The sequence below is a fragment of the Rhinopithecus bieti genome, unplaced genomic scaffold (assembly GCF_001698545.2).
Source record: "Rhinopithecus bieti isolate Rb0 unplaced genomic scaffold, ASM169854v2 scaffold_11252, whole genome shotgun sequence".
In the NCBI taxonomy this organism is placed as follows: domain Eukaryota; kingdom Metazoa; phylum Chordata; class Mammalia; order Primates; family Cercopithecidae; genus Rhinopithecus; species Rhinopithecus bieti.
The window spans coordinates 527,740-551,037 of NW_016806895.1; the positions used below are offsets into that span (position 1 = coordinate 527,740).

The window sequence follows — 23,298 nt, forward strand, 5'->3', positions numbered from 1 at the left end:
GAACTTGGAAGTTTTCTGAAAGGAGAAGGAGTTGTGTAATACTCAGGCAAATGGACCTTATGTGCAGCCTGAGATTTGAGAACACTGAGGCAGCATGTGAATTGTTGGCAAATATATAACATACTTTGTTTCTCTTCATTTCTTTTTTTCTGCTATACATCTCCCAAAGGTCATAAATCATATACCAACAAAAAGTTTCTTACATATATACACCTGCCACTGCAGTTCAGCTTTCCATTCCTATTCCTGATCTATATTCTTCCCATTTCAGATAACTGACGCCACACAACAAATTGTGTCCGTTGTTTTCTCGATTTCTTTTTAACAAATGCTAAACTAAAATCATCTGCACTTTTGTAGGCATTTTAACTAAGACCAGTACATTCCAGGGCTTTAAGAAGCCACAGGAGAAATCTAGGGTCCTTTGGCTTGTTGCTTTAAGGTGAATATTGAATTTACCTAAATGTGGAAAACCACTAATCTGGATCCCTACTTCAAACTAATTTTTGCCTCCTAGAAAGGCAGTACATAATGCTTAAAATGTAAAGATCAAATTAAATCAAATCATACTTGACTTGCATTCCAGCTGTGCTCTTTGACTTATCAAAGCCTCAATTTCCTCATCTGCAAAATGGAGATGGTAGAATTTACAGTTCAGCAGGATGTTGGGAAGACGAAATGTTAAACAGTTACCTATTTTTAAAGTACTTGTGAATTGAGTTGTTGGTTTTCCAGTCATCACTGAATTTACACTGAACCTAAGATTTTATTCTGTGAGCCCCAACCAGATTTCCTAAATATCAGCTTCTCCAGAACAGTCCCAATGTCTTTAAATACCCAAAGTTTGAAATACAGATGAAACAGAAAGGAAAAGTTAAAGTGTAAAAACTCTGAAAGTAGACTGCTTAGACTTAAATTCTGAATTTTCTACTTTCTAGCTTTTAACTTAAGACTAATTACTCAAATTTCCTGTGTCTCCAGTTTTCCTCTGTAAAATAGGGGCTAATATGTGCCTCTTATGGTTATTGTAATGAAGTAATATAAACAAAATACTTAATAACAGTGCCTGGCACATAACTAAGACCTGCTATTTTATAGATGTTAAATGCTTGCAAAATCATTTAATACTTTAAAACTGCCTAGTAAAAACTTTATGTAAAACATAAACCACCTAGGCACAGTGGTTTATGCCTGTAATCTCAGCACTTTGGGAGCCCGAGGCGGGCAGATCACTTGAGGTCAGTTCGAGACCACCCTGGCCAACATGGTGAAACCCCATCTCCACTAAAAATGCAAAAATTAGCTGGGCATGGTGGCGCACAACTATAATCCCAACTACTTGGGAGACTGAGGCAGGAGAATCTCTTGAACTGAGGAGGTGGACGTTGCAGTGAACCAACATCACTGCCACTGCACTCCAGCCTGGGCTACAGAATGAGACTGTTTCCAAAAAAAAAAAAAAAAAACTACCTAGACTGCGATGTCACTTGATTAAAATACAGTATTCATAAAGATAGTGTCACAATTTCAGAACTAAACATGGCCAATCGTCAAAAATGCCTGGAACTGGTTGCAAGAAAGACTGAGTAATCATGGATGGCTCATGCCAAATCAAACAGTACTAAAAACCTCAGACACCCGATGTGGCCAAATGCTTCATCTTCATAAATGAAAACAAATTTTATCACTTATACATAGTAAAAGTTACCTTATTTCTTACTCTAAAATGGGAACCAGTTATTTTTCTTAGATTAGCAAATAAGGAGGTATTATAATGCCCTCATAACTCACCGACAATCATTTATTAGTACCCTAAAATGCAACAGTTGTCTCAAAGTAAGCCTTTTTGTAAAACTCTAATACATGGAGGGGGGAAAATGGCTACTCACTTCCTACATGTTTGCAGAGAAAGCTCTGGCTGACACTACTGATCTAAGCATGAGAACATGACTTAACAGTAAATTAATAAAAATTGAATGGCTTATTTTTAAATCATTTTACTGTTTATACATTTATACCACAGTCACATTTAAATTGGCAGAACTGCTCCCATGACAGACAAGACAGGGACCTGTCATGCAAGGAAAAGTGCAGGTTTTCACAAAGTTTGAGAAGTACCATGGTAACACAAGAATAGCTGCAGCAATTTCAGACAACAGTGCCAAGGTTTGCTTGCAAGAGGGTAGGAATGAAAGCTGCTCCACAGTAATTGGCCTGAGACCACTAATGCTTCCTAAGAGGTATTTCCTAATATGCTTGGTAAGCACAGCACGTGTAACACAGATGTAAATGGAGTAGGATAACGCTTCAGAGTAAATTCTTTAAGTTCCTGGGCAGGTTTTACAGATCTCTTTCATCCATGATAAATGGTTGCTAAATTATGATTCTGCAAAAGTAATCCCATAAACAGACATCCAGGTAAATTTTACAACCAGTGAAATTCTTAGGCCAAAAAATAACTAGCCAGACGAATCAAACCTACACACTATGAATTAAAATGAAGCCAATGTTAGGGTTTCTAAAAGAACCAGAACAGGAAAGATTATTCAAACAGAAGATCCTCATCCTTCTCTTCAGCTAGAAGATTAGCAGGTTCCAACACCTCTCCAGCTGCTCTCCTTTGTTCCAAATCCTTCTCAGATTTTCCTTTAGAATCTTTTTCTTCTCCTGTATTTTCTTTAACCTATAAAATACAGGTGGGGGTGCATTTTTTAAACACTTTCAATATTAAGTAGATTTGATTTCTTTTAGTTTTGTAACAAGGATAATAAACACCTATACCTAGAAAAAAAACTTCGTACTTTTACTAATTTCATTTTCAGTAATTTATTTCTAACCCTTTTTTAAAAATACATAATTTTTATAGCTAATAACTGGTTTAACCTGAGAGTAGAAGCCTTTTTTTTTTTTTTTTTTTTTTGAGACAGAGTCTCACTCTGTCACCCAGGGTGACAATCTTGGCTCACTGCAACCTCCACCTCTGGGTTCAAGCAATTCCTTGCCTCAGCCTCCCAAGTAGCTGGGATTACAGGTGCATGCCACCATGCCTGGATAATTTTTTTTTATTTTTAGTAGAGACGGGGGGCGGGGGGGGTTCACCATCTTGGCCAGGCTGGTCTTGAACTCCTGACCTTGTGATCCACCCGCCTCAGCCTCCCAAAGTGCTGGGATTACATGCATGAGCCACCGAGCCTGGCCTAGAAGCCTTTAGTAGGTTAAATTTTGAAATCTATTCTCTAATGGAACAGATTTTGAGCATTCAGGCATTTTTTTAAATTTTGGCTCAACACAACCCTGAGTATCATGGAAGGACAGAAACTAACCTTTGATAATTAAGATTATAAACCATAATTAGATGGTAACTCCAGATCTAAGACCTCCCATGTCTTTCCTAAATACTCCTGCCTTCACCTACCTCCCATTTCTCTGAACTGAGTATACAGACCCCTGTATACCACCAGTTTAGTATTTATCCCTGTTGACTCTAAATGTTCATAATCCATGGACATGCATAATTTCTCCCCAAGTGCTGTGCTAATTCTCTAATGGCATGATGTATATACTATTTGGTAATGCCTCCAGGTGCTTTATACCTTCTCCTTAACATATTCAACATGAAATACATATTTGTTGAATAACAGCTTAATTCTAGTTTCTTCTCTCAGTTTTTATGTAGGAGACACCCAATCTAAATCATCATTTCATTTTAAGGAATAATCAAGAGCCAGGCATAGTGGCTCATGCCTGTAATCCTAGCACTTTGGGAGGCTGAGGCGGGTGGACTGCTTGAGGCCAGGAGTTTTGAGACCAGCCTGGCCAACATGGTGAAACCCCATCTCTACTAAAAGTACAAAAACATTATCCAGGCATGGTGGCACATGAGCCGAGATCACCATTGCACTCCAGCCTGGGTGACAGAGCCAGACTCTGTTTCACACATACAAAAAAAAAATTAAAAAAAGAATAATTGAGTCTTGGCTGGTCCGAAGGTAGTGAGTTATCTCTATTATTCACAGTTACAGATCAAACTCCTTGTTCTACTCTTTCCCCACTTTTCACTACTGCATTTGACTATCTTAAAACGTATATATTTTTAAAAATTAAGTCTAAATAGTTTCTCTGAAAGGCCTAAGTTTTTGGAAATGCCATGTTATAGGTACATGTGAAATTTGACAGATTTGCTTCCACAACTTTTGGTAGTATTTCGTGCTTCTTATTTATCAAAATAAAACAGAAGCTGTGCTAATTCTAAAGAACATAAACCAACAAGTCATTCAGCAAATAGAGCCTTTGGAATATGGAAAACAAAAAATGATCAATAACTGTCAATTTCAACAAACCTATAAAACTCTTCTCGCTCTCTCTCATCCAGCTCTGTGATGATATAAGCAAGAGTACGTTCAATCCGGGGAATGATGACTAGAGTTAAAAAAACATAATAATATGTGTGAGAACTTCAAACCCCTTTTTGCAAATTATCAGTGCTCATTTGAATAACCAGTTATTTTTTCCTAATTGTAAAATTAATGTGCATTTAATGCAGAGAACTTGGAAAATAAAAACAGAAAGAAAAAAAATAAAATGGAGTATAATCCGAATATCCAAAAGAGTAACTACTGTAAACATGTTGGTGTATACCCTTCTAGTATCTTTTCTATGCACAGATAACCTATGGGACCATAACAAATATAATACTGAATGTGCTGAATTCTATGAATATATAACATTGAAGCACAGATGTTATTTTAAATATAGTAGCAATCAACTTAAAAAATTGAGCAGAGAGAATGCTCGATTTTGAGTTTATGTCATTAGGTTTGACTTTACATAGAGTTTACCTATTCTGCTTCTAGAATGTGAACTCTCAGGGTGAGAACTACAAATTATCCTTTTTTTTTTTTTTTTGCTTCCACTTTCATGTACAAGGTCTGGCACTAGCAAGCAGTCAAAAAAGTTTTTTTAAAAATGAGATAACTTTCTCACTAACATTAATACAGCCCCAAGCAAAGGAATTTCTTTACTTCAAATTTTGCTTTCTTACCTAAAATTGAGTGTTTCTTTAATAAAACTAAGTTTATTGAGCAAAATCACTGTCAACACTAAGCAGTCATATTTTTTAAATAGTAAAAAAAAAGATGGAAAATAAGTGCATCAAATAGGAAAATTTTTTAGAAATCAAGGAGAATGGCTTATAGTGATTTAAAGTTAAATATTTAATGTACTCAAAAAGTTACATCACTCAACCATTAGAACTAAAGAAAACACTAAGGATCTTGAGAAATATTCCTACCCTTAAATAACAGCATGAATAACTGGAAATGAAGAAAACATTCCATAATTTTTAAGTCACCACTTTCCTATGTGTGTAACTCCCGCAGATCATACAAGTACTTCTATCAGAACACTTCATAACACTTTTTTGTACTATGGACACACTTCTGTCTTTGCCCTGCGGGCAGGGGCAGCATCTTACTCACCTTTCAGTCTTCAGTACAGTGCCTGGATCCTAGCAGTTTCACGACAAGTGGGGGGTATGGACAAGTGACAAAGCACCTCAGAGTACCTATACTCACCATGTTCAATGGCATTTACACGCCTGTTGGTTATCTTAATAGCTTCATCCAAAGTAACAAAAGAAGTCTAAAGTAAGAACAAATTAATAATGTAAGCACAAAGTCTTCCCAATCATTCCCTGATCACTTGACTCCACTAAGACTGCACTTGTAGAAAACACTTGAGAACCAAGACAACTTCTTTTCAGCATGCTTAAAAAACAAAATTCTTAGGCTGGGTGCTTGGCTCACACCTATGACCCCAACACTTTGGGAGGCTGAGGTGGGAGAATCACTTGAAGCTGGGAGTTCAAGACCAGCCTGGGCAACACAATGAGACCTTGCCTCTACAAGAAATAAATTTTAAAAATTAGCTGGGTGTAGTAGCATGCACCTGTAGTCCCAGCTACTTGGTAGTCTGCAGTGGGAGGATCGTTTGAGGCTGCAGTGAGCTATGACTGCCACTGTACTCCAGCTTGGGTGACACATTAAGACCCTGTCTCTTCACAACAAAACAAAAACAAAATTCTTGTGAGATTTCCAAAGGGCTAACGCTATTTCCATGCTATTGATAACCTATATGTCACATTTGGTAGGTTTCCAAATTAACCTGCCTGAGCAGGTTGAAAGATCTCATGATTCATGGTTTATATCCTGTCCCTGAGTAAGGAAATCTTGTTTCTCAGACTGTTGACATACTGATTAATATGCAACCTACTGACGCTGAAAATGACACTGATATATTTCTGAATCATGAAGTTTTACTTCATGATTTACTTGCATGTAGAACATTTTAGTTCGTATTTGCAATCTGTAGCCAATGATTGTGACCTCTGTATTGTACTCTCCAATGAAAAGGACAACTCGGGTATGAGTCGTCCTCCCTTCTCCTAAACTTTCCCATAAAAGCCTTCCAACTTGTAGCAGACTCTAGAACACACGCAACTTTGTTGGTGTCTTTCCGGGTCAGTCCTCACATTTGGCTTTCAATAAACCTTTATCAAATCATTTCTGCTTCAACAGGCTTTACCTGAGTTGACACTATTATAATTTGTTTACTACCATCTCACCTAAATAACAACATAAAAATGACAAGAAAGAATCAAGCACTAATAACCTAGATATATACTAACTGGCCACATAGGGGGAAAAATGGCCTTCCATGCACAAAATGTTTATTTACATTTAAACATTTAAATCTAGTATCAACTTGCTGTTCTCACTTAGCAAAGAGTGAAACTGGGCTGGGTGAGGTGGCTCACACTTGTAATTCCAGCACTTTGGGAGGCTGAGATGGCAGGATTTCTTGAGGCCAGGAGTTTGAGACCAGCCTGGGCAATATAGCAAGACCTCATTTCAACTAAAAAATTCAAAAAAATTATCCAGACAAGGTAGCACAAACTTGTAGTCCCAGCTACTTGGGAGGCTGAGGCGGGAGGACTGCTTGAGCCCAGGAGATCCAGGCTACAGTTAGCCAAGATCGTAACACTGCACTCCAGCTTGGGCAACAGAGCAAGACTCTGTCTCAAAGAAAAAAACAAAAACAAAAAAAATAAGAGTGTACCATAGCACATTCATTTTGTTAATAATAACAAGTAGGGGCCGGGTGTGGTGGCTCATACCTATAATCCCAGGACTTTGGGAGGACGAGGCGGGCTGATTACTTGAGCCCAGGAGTTTGAGACCAGCCTGGACGACATGGTGAAACCCCATCTCTCCAAAAATACAAAAATTAGCTGGGTGTGGTGCAGCATGCCTATAGTCCCAGCTACTCAGAAGGCTGAGGTGGGCAGATCACTTAAGCCCAGGAGGTTGAGGCTACAGTGAGCTGAGATTATGCCACTGCACTCCAGCCTGGGTGACAAAGTGAGACCCCCATCTCGAAAAATAAATAATTTTTTAAATTAAAAAAAGTAGGGGCCAGGCACAGTGGCTCATGCCTGTAATCCCAGCACTTTGGGAGGCCGAGGCGGGTGGATCGCCTGAGGTCAGGAGTTCGAGACCATCCTGACCAACACGGCGAAACCCCGTCTCTACTAAAAATACAAAAGTTAGCCAGGCATGGTGGCCCATGCCTGTAATCCCAGCTATTTGGAAGGCTGAGGCAGGAGAATAGCTTGAACCCAGGAGGCAGAGGTTTGCAGTGAGCCGAGGTCGCGCCATTGCACTCCAGCCTGGGCAACAAGATTAAAACTCCATCTCAAAAAAATAATAAATAAATTTTTAAAAGTAGGGACAATGGTACAAAAGCCATCACTTCAGAAATCAAAATATTATGTTTGTTTTACATAGGATCATGGGAACAGTTGAAAGTACAAAGCACAGTTAGGCTGACTCAAGACCTGACTCTGCTCCACTTGACTGTTAGAAATCAAACTGCAAGAGTTCTCCAGGTCCTTTGCTACTTACCTGCAGCGAAGCTAGTTCCACCAGTAGTTCCACTGCTTTGGCATAATTCCTCTTTAATTTAGCCAACTGTTCCCCACCTCTGGCTAAACCAGTCAGTTCATAACCTGAAAGAACCAGTCAGACAACATTTGTAATTAGAGAGTAAATAATCTTCCCTATAAAATTTCCCAAAAGGAGATAATTCAGAATAATAACAAATATGGAAAGACAAATTCACTAATCTTCATTGAATGTAAACATGAAGTACCTATCTCACTCCCCAAACACTATAGGAGCATGCTACTAAATACAGTTTTCCACAAGAATACTATTCTAAATATAACTAGAAGAGAAGCTTTTAACTAACCTTCACTTCACTAGCTTGATGCCCGTTATTCCCTTTGAAAATCATATTGCCTGATGCCCAGAGTACAATGACACTCTGTGAACAGGTGACTCTCTAGAATGCTCTACTTCTTCGTATGAAACGTACTTAATATTCTATATGATTTAATTAGATATTACATGAAACAAGGAAATATGAGTGCCAAAAGAAAGAATATTGTTTATGTATTTATTGAGATGGGGTCTCACTCTGCCACCCAGGCTGGAGTGCAGTGGCACAATCTCAGCTCACTGTAAGCTCCACTTCTCAGGCTCAAGCAATCCTTCCACCTCAGCCTCCCGAGTAGCTGGGACCACAGGCACTTGCCACCAGGTCCAGCTAATTTTTGTAACTTTTTGGATAGAGACGAGGTTTCACCATGTTGCCCAGGCTGGTCTCAAACTCCTGGGCTAAGGCAATCCGCCTGCCTCAGCCTCCCGAAGTGCTGAGATTACAAGTATGAGCCACTGAGGCTGGCCAAGAATATTGTTTCTATCAAAAAAGTTAATACTTTACTTTGGAAAGAAAATATGCTGTCAAATTAGGAATGGAATGAATACGACAGTTATTTAAAAAGTGGGAGTGGGCTATAAAAATCTAGAAAGAATCCGCATTCAGGTTGCATCATAGCGTCTAAGATCTTATTTGACTTTAAAGAGACCCAAACTGGGAATTATAAGCAGTGCATTGTGGGTGTAGGATACGCAGAAAGACAACACAGAAGTCTAATCAGTGAATTCATACTCAAAAGGCCTTATATTTTTAAATAGCAAATGATTCTACATTGATATATTTCTGATAAAATACTGAAGTATTTTAAGATATGTACAGTGTTTTATGACTTCCTAGCATAAGACCTTTTTTTTTTTTTGAGACAAGGTTTTGCTCTGTTGCCCAGGCTGGAGTGCAGTAGCATGATCAGAACTCACTGCAACTACCTCCCCATTTCAAGCAGTCCGCCCTCCTCAGCCCCAAAGTAGCTGAAACTACAGGCACGTGCTATCACACCCGGCTGATTTTTTGTATTTTTTGTAGAGACGGGTATTTGCCTGCCTTAGCCTCCCAAAGTGCCAGGATTACAGGCATGAGCCATTGTGCCTGGCCTTAAGACCTTTTGATTAACTGATCAAGTATTGTCCTCACTATATCAGATAAGAGGATTTCTAACTCAGGAACCTCTCAACATCTAGCACCATTTTCCAGAACTTAGTTCATTTAAAGAGGAAACAGGAAATCCCAGAGACACAAAGTAATATAAAAGTTTCACACTTACTGTCAGTTCCTTCATGGTAATGTTCAAATACTGGCAAAGTAACACCTGTTAAACATAGAAGCATATATGGATTCACAAACCTTTAAGTTCTTTTGTTGTTGTTGTTTTGCCAAGGCTGGAGTGCAATGGTGTGATCTCACCTCACCGCAACGTCTGCCTCCCAGGTTCAAGCAATTCTCCTGCCTCAGCCTCCTGAGTAGGTGGGATTACAGGCATGTACCACCACACCCGGCTAATTTTGTATTTTAGTAGAGACGAGGTTTCTCCATGTTGTTAAGATGGGTCTCGAACTCCCAACCTCAGGTGATCAACCTCCCAAAATGCTGGGATTACAGGCATGAGCCACCGCGCCTGGCCTAAGTTCTGTTTCTTAATCACTGTTTTCTGTGTTTCTTTTCAGCAAACTCAAAATCAAGAGCTTAAGTCTGGAATTGTAATTTGTTTCAATTAATGAAGTTAGGAACTTGCCTTCTTTTTTTTTTTTTTTTTTGAGACAGAGTCTCACTTTGTCGCCCAGGCTGCAGTGCAGTGGTGTGGTCTTCAGCTCACTGCAACCACCGCCTCCTGGGGTCAAGTGATTCTCCCACCTCAGCCTCCTGAGTAGCTGGGACAACAGGCACATACCATGCCCAGCTAATTTTTTTTTTTTTTTAAGACGAGTTTCGCTCTTGTTGCCTGGGCTGGAGTGCAATGGCGCAATCTCAGCTCACCACAACCTCTGCCTCCTGGGTCCAAGTGATTCGCCTGCCTCAGCCTCTCGAGTAGCTGGGATTACAGGCATGTGCTACCACATTCGGCTAATTTTGTATTTTAGTAGAGACAGAATTTCTCCATATTAGTCAGGCTGGTCTTGAACTCCTGACCTCAGGTTATCCGCCCACCTCGGCTTCCCAAAGTGCTGGGATTTCAGGTGTGAGCCACCACGCCCAGCCTAATTTTGTATTTTTTGGTATAGATGGGGTTTCACCATGTTAGCCAGGCTGGTCTTGAACTCCTGACCTCAAGTAATCCACCTGTCTCAGCTTCCCAAAGTGCTGGGATTACAAGTGTGAGCCACTATGCCCAACCTAATTTTGTATTTTTTGGTAAAGATGGGGTTTCACCTTGGCCAGGCTGGTCTCAAACTCCTGATCTCAGGTGATCCACCCATCTCAGCCTCCCAAAGTGCTGGGATTACAGGTGTGAGCCACCACATCTAGCAGAACCTGCCTTCTTTATTTTTTATTTTTTATTTTAGATAAAGTCTCACTCTGTCGCCCAGGATGGAGTGCAGTGGTGTGATCTCAGCTCACTGCAACCTCTGCTTCCTGGGTTCAAGCAATTCTCCTGCCTCAGCCTCCCAAGTAGCTGGGACTACAGGTGGATGCCACCACGCCCGGCTAATTTTGTATTATTAGTAGAGACGGGGTTTCACCATGTTAGCCAGGCTGGTCTCAAATTCCTTGACCTTATGATCCGCCTGCCTCGGCCTCCCAAAGTGCTGGGATTATAGACACGAGCCACCATGCCTGGCTGGACCCTGCCTTCTTAAGTGTTCACTTCTATACAAAAGTCAAATTATCTTCAGTAATTAGAAACCTGGTTGTTGATGATTTTAACATGTAAAGCCAATCAACTTGTTCTAAGTAGAAGGAAGAAACTAGGACATTAAGATCTTGCTGTATAAATAGGTTAATTTTAAAATGTCACCTCTTTTCTCCCCAAAGGGTTTCTAAAAGGTTGAAACGTTACCTGCTACATTATCTTTCTTCGCTCGAATCTTCACTTGGGCTTTATTTACATTTTGGATAACTGTAGTGCTGCAGAAAAGAGAAAGCCTTTATTTAGCAGACTCTTTAGAAATAAACCTATAGGGACCCACTGGATAGTTTTACATTAAATGAGACCAAGAGTGAGATGTCACAATTAAGTATGTTTTGATAACTGTCGTTTTCCAAAAGGGAGAAAAGTCATTACTGCCAGAGGAGGGCCTCTGAAAGCAGAGAACGAACAATATTCAAAACATTAGCAGTAAGAAAACAACAAAGAATGATTTTAAAATTCGTGGATTGCTTATGTTTTCAGTCAGAGGTGTGCCACATGGATATAACTGTAAGAGTTCTTCTACTAGTGTAAGACGGAGAAAACTTCTTCCTAGGTTTCCTGTTGAATTGATTAAGCTGGCGTTCAGTTCCTTTACCCTGGAAACATCTTGCATCTGGCTTTGTGTGACTTCTCAAATGTTACCAGAAAGTGCCTTCCTGGCAGGGTGCGATAGCTCACACCTGTAATCCCGGCACTTTGGGAGACCAAGGCAGGAGAATTATTTGAGGTCAGGAGTTCAAAACCAGCCTGGGCAATGTAGCGAAACCCAAAATACAAAACTTAGCCAGTCTCATAACCCAGTCTCAAAACAAAACAAAATAAATATTATAGAAAGTGTCTTTCCCATATACGAGAAAAAAACAAACAACCCCATCAAAAAGTTGGGGAAAAGATATGAACAGACCATTTCTCAAAAAGAAGATATTCGTACAGCCAACAGACACATGAAAAAATGGCTCATCATCACTTGCCATCAGAGATAAATTGAAATCAAAACCACAATGAGTACCATCCTCACACCAGTTTAGAATAGGCAAATCAATTTAAGATCAGGAAACAACAGGTGTGGGAGGAATGTGGAGAAATAGGAACACTTTTACACTGTTGGTGGGATTGTAAAACTAGTTCAAACCATTATGGAAAACCGTATGGCAATCCTCAAGGATCTAAGAACTAGATGTTACCCATATGACCAAGCCATCCCATACTGGGTATATCCCAAAGGGATTATTAAATTAATTCTACTACCAAAGACACATTGCACACGTATGTTTATTGGCGGCACTATTCCACAATAGCAAAGACTTGGAATCAACCCAAATGTCCATCTGTGGACGACTGGATTAAGGAAATGTGGCACATATACACCATGGAATACTATGCAGCCATAAAAGGATGAGTTTGCATCCTTTGTAGGACATGGATGCAGCTGGAAACCATCATTCTTAGCACTATCACAAGACAGAAAACCAAACACACGCATGTTTCCACTCATAGGTGTGGAACTGAACAATGAGATCACTTGGACTCAGGAAGGGGAAATCACGCACTGGGGCCTATCATGGGGGGGGGGGAGGGGGGAGGGATTGCATTGGGGAGTTATACATGATTAAAATTGATGAATTGATGGTGCTGACGATTGATGGGTGCAGCACACCAACATGGCATAAGTAACATATGTAACAAACCTGCACGTTATGCACATGTACCCCTAGAAATTAAAGTTATAATTAAAAATTAAAAAATAAAAAAATAAAAAAAAAAAGGTTTTGAAGAGCCTGTGGCCAAGCAACCAGACCAGGGCTCTCCTTGCTTATGAGATTTTTTTTTTTTCCATGAGTGTTATATGTAGGAACATAAACAGGAAGCATAATTGTAAAAAGCAAAAAAAAAAAAAAAAAAAAAAAAAAAAAAAAGAGAAAGTGTCTTTCCCATAACCACCCTAAAACACTCACATACCACTTATACACTATTGATCTCCACCCTCTGCTAGAAAATTTAATGCAAGCTGTGATCTTGCCAGCACTGGCAAAAATTAAAGCCTACCACTTCAAAGGGCCTTATTAAGGCCCAAGAGCAGTGAAAGCTCCTAGATAATAGGCATCATGTCATCAGGAAAAGACTAAAATCAGAAACCTTGAAAACAACTTCTGCCTCTGCCCCTAATTAGCCAAGTGACCTCAGGAAGGCATTTGATTAAAACTGAGAATAACAGTGCTTGCCTTACCTATCTCACAGTGTGATCTGGAAAATTACATAACATATGTAAATTGGCATAACACATTTGCAAGCCATTTTGTATGCATTGTAAAGGATTTACTGATGTCACCAAAGCCATGAAGTTCATGCCTTTTAAATAATCCAATTCTCAAAACTTTATCCTAATAATTCAAAATAATAATTCAAAATTCCTAATAATTCAAAATACATATGTGTAAAGATGTTCACTGCACTTTCCCTAATATTCCAAAACCCTGAGAATTAACCCACATATCCAGCATTAGGAGAGAAAAAAATACATCTTGAGAAAGATCATACAGCCACGTTGAAAATAAGGAAAAATGTTTATGATACAATGTTAAATGAAAATGGACTCTAAAATATTAAATATCCTGCGCCTGCAACTATGTAAGAATGCATGTGGAGGATGACAGTGCAGTTAAGGTGATGGGGTTAAAAGAATTTCTTCCTTATTATTACTATATCATTTGTCCTTGATGGTTATTTCTAAATTAAAAAATATTTTTTAAATGAAATGATGAGCCTGAAATCACTTTGTTTTGTTTCAAAACACCCCGTTTAGTCTCCTTACCTGAAGTCACCTGCTGTGAACTTGGCTTCGGCGAGTGAAAAGGCAGCTTCTCTCATCACTTCGCCCATCAACATTTTAGTCTGGAAAAGCATAAACCAAGAGCAGATTCAATCAAGCCTTTTACAAGGAAAAATCCCATCATAATTATGTTCCTTTAATAACTATCATTATTTTATGCTGGCTGTGCATGTAAATATTGGTTTGATAATGATAAAACAAATAGAAATTTCCAATTTTTAACAGTTTCGGTTACGATCACTAACAATATTACAAATATGAGTTTTATAATTAAAACAGAATAAATGCACTGAAAAACAGAAAACTGAATCTTTACTGAAGGACCTACTTTATTCCTGAATGGGTACATGCTGATCTACTCAAACTAATCTCTTAAATTCACTGCAGTTGTAGTCAAAATCCTAATGGTGTATTAATTTTAAAGTAATCTGGAATATTTAATGTTTGAGAATATTCAATAATGTTTCAGAAATAGAAGAAAAACTGAGTCAGCTGGGTAGGGAGTTGGCTTCCCAGGTATTAAAAAGGTACAGCTACAATAAGGAAATATTAGTACATCTGGTATTGGACAGTTAAGTCAATGAAATAGACTAGAGGGTTCAGAAACAACCCCAGGTCTACAAGGAAATTTAGTAAAGAGACCATGCAACTGTCTACACACTTACAAAATGATAAAGCTACCTACCTCACATCATACTGCCCCCAAAATTCAGACATAATTAAGATAAAGGTTTAAAGAAAAAAACTGTAAAGTAACCAAAGAAAATGTGGCATAACATTTTTCCTAATCATTTTAAGTCTTTTCTAAGCCTTATGTGTAACTCAGAAGCTATATAAAGAAAAGACTAACAGATATGACCAAAGGAAAAAAAATTTAACTTTTAAAAATTTTTTTTTATTTTTTGAGACAAGGTCTCCCTTTGTTGCCTGGGCTAGAGTACAGTGGTGTAATCATAGCTCACTGCAGCTTCAAACTCCTAGGCTCAGGCAATCCTCCTGCCTCAGGCTCCCAAGTAACTGGGACTATAGGTGCATGCCACCATACTCCGCTAATTTTCTTCTTCTTCTTCTTCTTCTTCTTTTTTTTTTTTTGTAGAGACAAGGTCTCACTATGTTGCCTAGGCTGGTCTCAAATTCCTGGGCTCAAACCGTCCTCCCACCTCTGCCTCCCAAAGTGTTGGGATTACAGGCATGAGTCACCACACCTAGTATTAACTGTTTTTTTTTTTAAGTTAAAAGATAAGGCATGGAGAAAATATTTTTAACATTTTACACATTAGGCAGAATACACATAGAACCTCTACCAAAAAAAAAAGACATTTACCAAGAAAATCAAATTGCCAGTACGCATGAAAAGCTCCTCAACTTCACAAATAATCAAAAGTAGTACAGGGCCAGGCACAGTGGCTAACGCCTATAATCCCAGTGCTTTGGAAGACTGAGGTGGAAGAATCACTTGAGCCCAGGTGTTTGAGATCACCCTGCACAATAAAGCAAGACCCCATCTCCACAAAAACTAAAAAAATAAAAATAAAAACAGCACTCATAGAAAATACTTTTGTTAAGTACATACAGGTTTAAAATAAAACACAAAAACTGTAAACTCAGCACTTCGGAAGACCAAGATGGAAAGACTGTTGGAGCCCAGGAGTCAAAAAGACCAGCCTTGGCAACATAGTGAGACCTCGTCTCTACTGAAAATAAAAAATAAAAAAATGAGCTGAGAATGGTAGCATGCACCTGTAGTTCCAGCTACTTGAGAGGCTGAGGTGGGAAGATCACTGGAGCCCAGTTTGAGGCTGTAGAGTAAGACCCTGTCTCAAAAAAAAAAAAGAAAAGAAAAGAAAAGAAAAGAAAAGAAAGAAAATGTCATGCCATGCAGTAGTACATGCTACAACAAAATTAAGGAATTGTGAAAGAAGCAAACATGGTGTTCACTTTAGATTGGGTGAACAGGAATAGCCTCTCTTAAGAGACTGGAAGAGCCAAAGGATCCAGTTATAAGTTCTGGGGAAACAGTATTTCAGGCAGAAAAAAGAGCTAATGAAAAGTACCTGGAGGACCTTAGGAAGAACGCTCTAAATGAGGTAAGAGAGGCAGGCAGGGGGCCAATCAGATCAAGCGGAGCTTTACATGCAACATCGAAGAGTTTGGATTTTATTAAATGAACTATTTGATATTTGACACTTGTTAAACTTATAATGATATTTTTACTTTTGAAAGAAAAAATTTAATTAAAATAACACACACAAAAAAATTGCTAAGGGCCATGCTGGATTTTCCCAAAATGAATACTATTCTAAGTTCATTCTACCTCTATTATCTTCTTTAGGATCTGTCGAAATCGAAGAGTTAAGGCATCAGATTTTTTCTTCAGGAGGTTTCGACCTGTCTGTGCTCCCTTTAAACGAGCCTTCATGATGGTCTGTGCCCTATATAAACATAAACAAAGTTAAAGACATCTATTTTCATTGTTTAAAAGACAAAAAACCCCCCCGCCAGTTTTAAAACTATCCTTCATCCTTTGATGTGATGAGAGTGAGAATATATAGACAATTTGTAGCTGACAGGTTTAACTGATGCTATGGCTTGAATATGTCCCCAGTCTTCATGTGTTGGAAACAATCTCCAATGCAACAATGTTGAGAGGTGGGACTGTTAAGAGATGACTCTGTCACATGGGATCTGACCTTCATAAGTGGATTAATATCATTATGGTAAGATTGGGTTCCATATTGCAGGAGTGGGTTGGTTATAAATGTGAGTTCAGCTGGGCACACCTGTAATCCCAGCTACAGGTGTAAGTGGGAGGATCCCTTGAGCCCAGGAGTCCAAGTCCAACATGGGTAAAGATAGTAGCAAGACTCCTTTTTTTTTTTTGAGACTGAGTCTCACTGTGAGGCCCAGGCTGGAGCGCAATGGCACGATCTTGACTCACTGCAACCTCCACCTCCCAGGTTCAAGCGATTCTCCTGCCCCAGCCTCCCAAGTAGCTGGAACTACAGGCGTGTGCCACCAAGTCCAGCTAATTTTTTTGTATTTTTAGTAGAGACAGGGTTTCACCATATTGACCAGGCTGATCTCGAATTCCTGACTTTAAGTGATCTTCTCACCTCAGCCTCCCAAAGTACTGGAATTACAGGCATGAGCCACCATGCCTGGTCCGACTCCTTATATTTTGAGACGGGGTCTTGCTCTGTCACCCAGGCTGGATTGCAGTGGTGTGATCATAGCTCACTGCAGCCTCTAACTCCTGGTCTCATGCAATCCTCCAGCCTCAGCTTCCCAAAGTGCTGGGATTATGGGCATGAACCACTGCACCTGACCCTCTCCCTTTGGAAGAAAAAAAAAGGCATGTGTGACCCTTTCTTGATCTCTCTCTCACCCTCTTGCCTTCTACCATGGGATGACACAGCAAGAAGGCCCTCACCCTTCTCAGCCTCCAGAACCATGAACCAAATAAATTTTTTTTTCTTTATAAATTACCCAGTCTCAAGTATTGTTATAGCAGCAGAAAATGGACTAAGACAACTGGTTTTTCAATAATGTAGATTTCTACCATCAGTGTTCCATAAATGAAAAGTTTATTAATTTACAACAGAAACAATTTTAGAATCAATATCTGGAATATTTATTAAATCATAATAAACATTATCAGGAGCCTTATTTTATGATGCCAACATAGTTTAAATACTTATCTGATTTGTAAGTTAAAATAATATCTACGTTTTAGTTTCCATTGGAGGTATATTAAGGATTTAAAAATCTATCCACTAATATATATCAAAATTTTAAATGCAATTATTTTCAAGACCAACAATTCCACTTTGAGGAATTTATCCTACAAATTTATCCCATGTGTACAAAAACATGTGCAAGGTTTAAAAGATGGGTACTCCAGCCTTATGGTAATAGCAAAAGGGAGAAACAAGCTAAATGCTAAATACATCACAGTTCACCTTCGATGGAATGATATACAGTCATTAAAAAAGACGAAGGTATATAGGCATGTGCTATCTATATAAGTCTTATGCAAAATAAGGAAAAAATGTGCTTATATAGATGCAGAGAATAGTTCTAGAAAGGATTCAGAAAAACTGGCAAGAGTTACCTTTGATAAACGGGACTGGATTAAAAATATGGATTTACGTTTTACTACTATACTCTTTTGTACCTTTTGCATTTTATTTTATTTTATTTTATTTTTTTTTCAGGCGGAGTTTCACTCTTGTTGCCCAGGCTGGAGGGTGCAATGGCGGGATCTCAGCTCACAGAAACCTCCACCTCCTGGGTTCAAGCGATTCTCCTGCCTCATCATCCCGAGTAGCTGGGATTACAGGCATGTGCCACCATGCCCGGCTAATTTTGTGTTTTTAGTAGAGACGGGGTTTGTCCAAGTTGGTCAGGCTGGTCTCGAACTCCTGACCTCAGGTGATCCGCCCACCTTGGCCTCCCAAAGTGCTGGGATTACAGGTATGAGCCACTGCACCTGGCCTGCATTTTATATACCACAATAATTTACCACATTTTCTATTAAAAATGTGGTATTAACATGTTTTGATATCATCAAGAGCCTAACACCAATCATTTTATTAATTTGTAAAAGACTCTAGGTAATAAATGAAATGACATATATAAGATTCCTGAGAAGTGCCAAGCTAAATTTACACTGAAGTCTCCTTACTTCCTTGTTTCAATTTTTTTCCCCATCAGAAACCCCATTACCAAAGTGAAGCAGAAACTGACATTTCTGTTCTTGCTGCCATATGCCAGATAAAATTTAATAATGAAAAAAAGTAGAGCCCAGTTTGAGGCTGTAGAGTAAGACCCTGTCTCAAAAAAAAAAAAAAAAAAGAAATAAAAGAAAAGAAATAAAATGTCAAAATGTCATGCCATGCAGTTGTACATGCTACAATAAAATTAAAATAAGGAACTGTGAGAGAAGCAAACATGGTGTTCACTTTAGATTGGGTGATCAGGAACAGCCTCTCTTAAGAGACTAGAATAGCCAAAGGAGCCAGTTATAAGTTCTGGGGAAAGAATATTTCCAGCAGGAAAAAGAGCTAATGAAAAGTACCTGGAGGACCTTAGGAAGAATGCTCTAAATAAGGTAAGTGGTACAGTGGCTTATGCTTGTAATCAGCACTTTGGGAGGCTGAGGTGGGTAGACTGCTTGAGTCCAGGAGTTCAAGGCCAGCCTGGGCAACATGGTGAAACCTGTCTCTACAAAAAAAAATACCAAAATTACCTGGGCATGGTAGGGCACACCTGCAGTCCCAGATACAAAGAAGACTGAGGTGACAGGACTGATTGAGCCCAGGAGGTCGAGGCTGCAATGAGCTGTGATCATGCCACTGCACTATAGCCTGGACAACAGAGCAAGACTCGGTCTCAAAAAAACAAGTGTTTGGGTAATAAAATTCAACAACAGATTGTATAACCTAGACACAGTATAACCTAACCTAGACACAGTGATTTAAGGGGATACAATTTCATATGACTGGTGTTTTAAAATCACATGTACTAATAAACCAGGTGCAGTGGCTCACACCTATAATACCAACACTTTGGGAGGCCGAGGCAGGTGGATCACTTGAGGTCAGGAGTTCGAGACCAGCCTGGCCAACATAGTGAAACCCCATCTCTACCAAACAAATACAAAAATTAGCCGGGTATGGTGCCGCATCCCTGTGGTCCCAGCTACTTGGGAGTCTGAGGCACAAAAATCACTTGAACCCGGCAGGCAGAGGTTGCAGCGAGCCAAGATCAGGTCACTGCACTCCAGCCTGGGTGACAGAGTGAAATCCTATCTCAAAACAACAACAACAACAAACACACACACACATACCATTTGGCCAAATTCTTAGATTATACCGGAATCTCTTACCATAGGGCTAAGATCACTAAGACAATTCTATAGCTGAAAGGGACTTTAGACATTAAAGATTAGAAAATGAGGCTTAGAAAAGTAAAACAACTTTCTCAAAGTTACTCAGTGAAGAAAAGGCAGGGCAGGAACCTGAACCAGACTTTTGATTCCACTGACTTTCCCAATGCTCAAACTAAGGCTCCAACCTAGGTTCACTGTACCCCAACCGTGTGGCTCCCCTTAAAGACAACAATTATCACTGGCTGACTCTGCACTGACTGGCCTCACAAGAGATCTTATCAAGTGAAGCTGGTTTAGTTTCCAGCCTGAGCAGGAGCTATCCAGCCCAATGTGTGCATTTAACATACTATATTGGTGACAGTAAATACTAGAACTCGGGCTCAAAGAGCTGGATCAAATTTAAGTCAAATTGTAGTACTGCATATAGCAGTCAGTTTATAGTAAAAGGTAAACTGGTTGATAAAATTGAATTTACCATGTTAATTTTAATTTCCTCCTAAGAAATGGTATCTCTGTGAAACGGGCAATTTTAATTCCTGAAACTCTAAGGGCAGCTTGCACACTGACAGCTAATATGTAGCAGAACCTGGATGTAATGGACTTCTGTTGACTCCAAATTTTTCATGCGTCTTCTACTTCCACTCTAAAATTGTTTTGCTTTCTGTGGTACCAAAGTGGGTGAAAGTAACATCACAGAATAATACTGTTGTTGAATGGAACTGTCTGTGAAACAAGCTGCCAATGTTTTCTAGCCTATGGCTTCTAAAACTTGCTCCTTTGTTTCAGAGCTGCTCAGTCCTACTCAAAAAGTTTGACCTTTAGCTAGGATGATGACTTTTCTTCCAGCTGAATCAAAGACATCTGACTACATGACAAAAAGCCTGCCGCCAGCCATGGGGAAAATATTTAGAGAAGAGATTATTTCCTGCACCTGATTTTCCTCTAAATCAGCAAGCTGAGGGCTTTCAAATAGTAGTTTTCACCTTCACGAGCCTATTATTTTCTTACCTAAGCCCAAAGACGTCTATTTTGCCTCTTAGTCTCAAAGTAAAAGTTTCCAAAAGAAATAACTTTTTTAAAAACAAAAGTTATTCTGACTGCTGTCAAAGATAAACAGCCAGACATTCGTTAAAGCAGTGAAAACAGATTTTATTCAGTAAAACACTGATACTAGGGGAAAGAGCTGAGCTCAATTCTCGTTTGTGCAGAGTGACTGGCCATTTTAAAAAGAAAGTAAGGGAGTGGCAGGAAGCCAGCCACAAGTAGAGTCAGAGAAGAGAAACTTAAAGGGTTGGTCAGTGTAAACGCAATGCTACCCGGCAATTAGTAAGTTACTGTTCTGTCCTCCCACACAGACTGGGAGACAAAGGCCCTATCCCTTCTGATGATTACATTTCAAAGAAATGGCTCTCTAAGATACCTGAAGGGACACCAGAGGTGGAAGAGATGACATATTCACAATTGTAAGCCCGTTTTTCGTAAATGCTCTAAAAAAGGAAGGACAGGGGTCTGTCAATTAGGTGTTGACTAGAACAAACAGTAAATTCTCCTCCTAGCTTTGAGCTTTTTCAGGCAGGCATTTTAATGAGGGGGGCTGGGGTCACCCTATGGGCAGGTCTTAGGCTGCTAGAAGATAAACTAATGTCGGTGTCTCTCAGTGCATAAGTTTTGACTGAGTCATCACGTGCTAGGAGTTCTGTAGTTGCCACTACCCCAGGATAGTCCTCATCTTTATTTCCCCACAACTAGCTTGCTGCCTACTTAGTGCAAACAGCTATTAGAAAGTCAATAGGTGAAGGTAAAAAATTTAAAAACTTCATTTCATTAAGAGCTATGTAGTCACCCTAGCAGAGACAAATCTGGGCTTCAGGTTTGAATGCAACTTTTATTTTAAGCATCCTCAGATTCTCTCAGAGAAAGGACAGAATGAGGAAAACAACACACCCCACAGAGATAGGACCACAATAAAAGGATCTAAATGTCAGGGTTAAAACTGATTTTCTGCTTCCTCACTGTAAAGAAAAAGGGAAAGCCAGGCGCGGTGGCTCCCACCTATAATCCCAGCCGCCAGGGAGGCTGAGGTGGGAGGATCGCTTGAGCCCAGGAGTTTGAGGCTGCAGTGAGCTATGATCACACCACTGCACTCCAGCCTGGGAGACAGAGCGAGACCCTGTCTCTTATTAAAACAAACAACAAACTAAATAAATAAAAATAAACAGGATGAGGAGGAGAAAGGGAGCGAGTTGTTGGGCACATTTGAGAAAACGTCAAAATTTTCTTTACAAACTAGCCAAAAACCTACAGCGATATGCCACTTTCCTGACAAAGAATTCAGGACCCAAAAGAAAGGTAGCCCACAACTGAGCGTATTCCCAAGCATGAGTTCTTTCAAGAAATATTTTTTTGTGGACCTTCTATGGATTGTTAAGACACTCTTTCATCCTGGAGAGAGCCCACAGTCTAGTGGGAGAGAAAGACACACAAACAAATATCTACTTTACAATGTGATGACTGGTATTAACACAGGTCTTAACAAGGTGCAGCGGTGAGGGAGCAAAAGCTGCGCCTCAGAAACACAGGGATATCCTCTCACAGCAGGTGACATTTAGTGGGATCTTGGAAAATGAGTAAGGGGATCCAAGATCGAATCCGAGGACTATGCTAAGGCGAGTCGATTCCATCCCCACTTTGGCTTAGGGACCTCTTCTATATCCTCAGTAAACGTCCCTTCTCAGGGCATTTATTAAAACCTCCTTGGCCTTTCCAGACGAATGTCTGGCTACATAAACTGTGAGCTCTGTGAGGGCAGAGGTGGCGACGGTTCAGTGATATAAATCCACTGCCCGGCTCAGTAAGGGTATGTGGAATGGATGAATCCATTAATGAATAAAGACAGCGGACCTCCACAAAAGCCCGCCGGCCGGGCGCCTTTTCCTACTGGCTGGGATCGCTCCATCCAGCCTGATTCACTCAGGAGGAATGTGCGAAGAGGCCGTCAGGAAGCCTCGCCCTAGACTCAAGAAAAGAGCCTGGGAAAAGCTCAAGAAACAAGGACCCTCACTGTGGCCCAGGGTCTGAAGGGATCGCGCTCCGGGTTCCTAACCCTGTGAAAGCGGCTCATCCCATTCCTTTACTTACATTCGCGAGGGAAAGATTTCAATTCGGTCTTTGCCCGACATTCTGACGATAACTGTTCGGCTCGGGTCCCCGGCCGGGCAACCGAGGCTACAACAGCTCCAGAACTGGCCTCCACAGTGACTTCCTCTACGGGAGTCAGCTGGTTGTGTCACTTGACCCCTCCCGTTGCTAAGAGGCAGCAGGGACACCCATTTTCACTTCCGCTTCCGGTTGTCACAGACGAGAAAGGGGGAGGACAGAACAGAGGCGTTGCCCGGA

The 23,298-nt window shown here is 39.9% G+C and overlaps 1 protein-coding gene across 1 annotated transcript; it reads right to left on the minus strand.

Annotated features, from left to right (window-relative positions):
- Positions 1–1,783: 1,783 nt before the first annotated feature.
- On the minus strand, positions 1,784–23,254 carry ATP6V1D (ATPase H+ transporting V1 subunit D). The gene is given in 10 exon segments (XM_017878589.1): positions 1,784–2,646; positions 2,649–2,683; positions 4,341–4,419; positions 5,574–5,640; positions 7,962–8,065; positions 9,599–9,643; positions 11,330–11,397; positions 13,995–14,074; positions 16,327–16,444; positions 23,041–23,254. Coding segments are annotated over 10 exon segments (741 nt in total). The 5' UTR covers positions 23,082–23,254; the 3' UTR covers positions 1,784–2,542.
- Between the last annotated feature and the right edge of the window lie 44 nt (positions 23,255–23,298).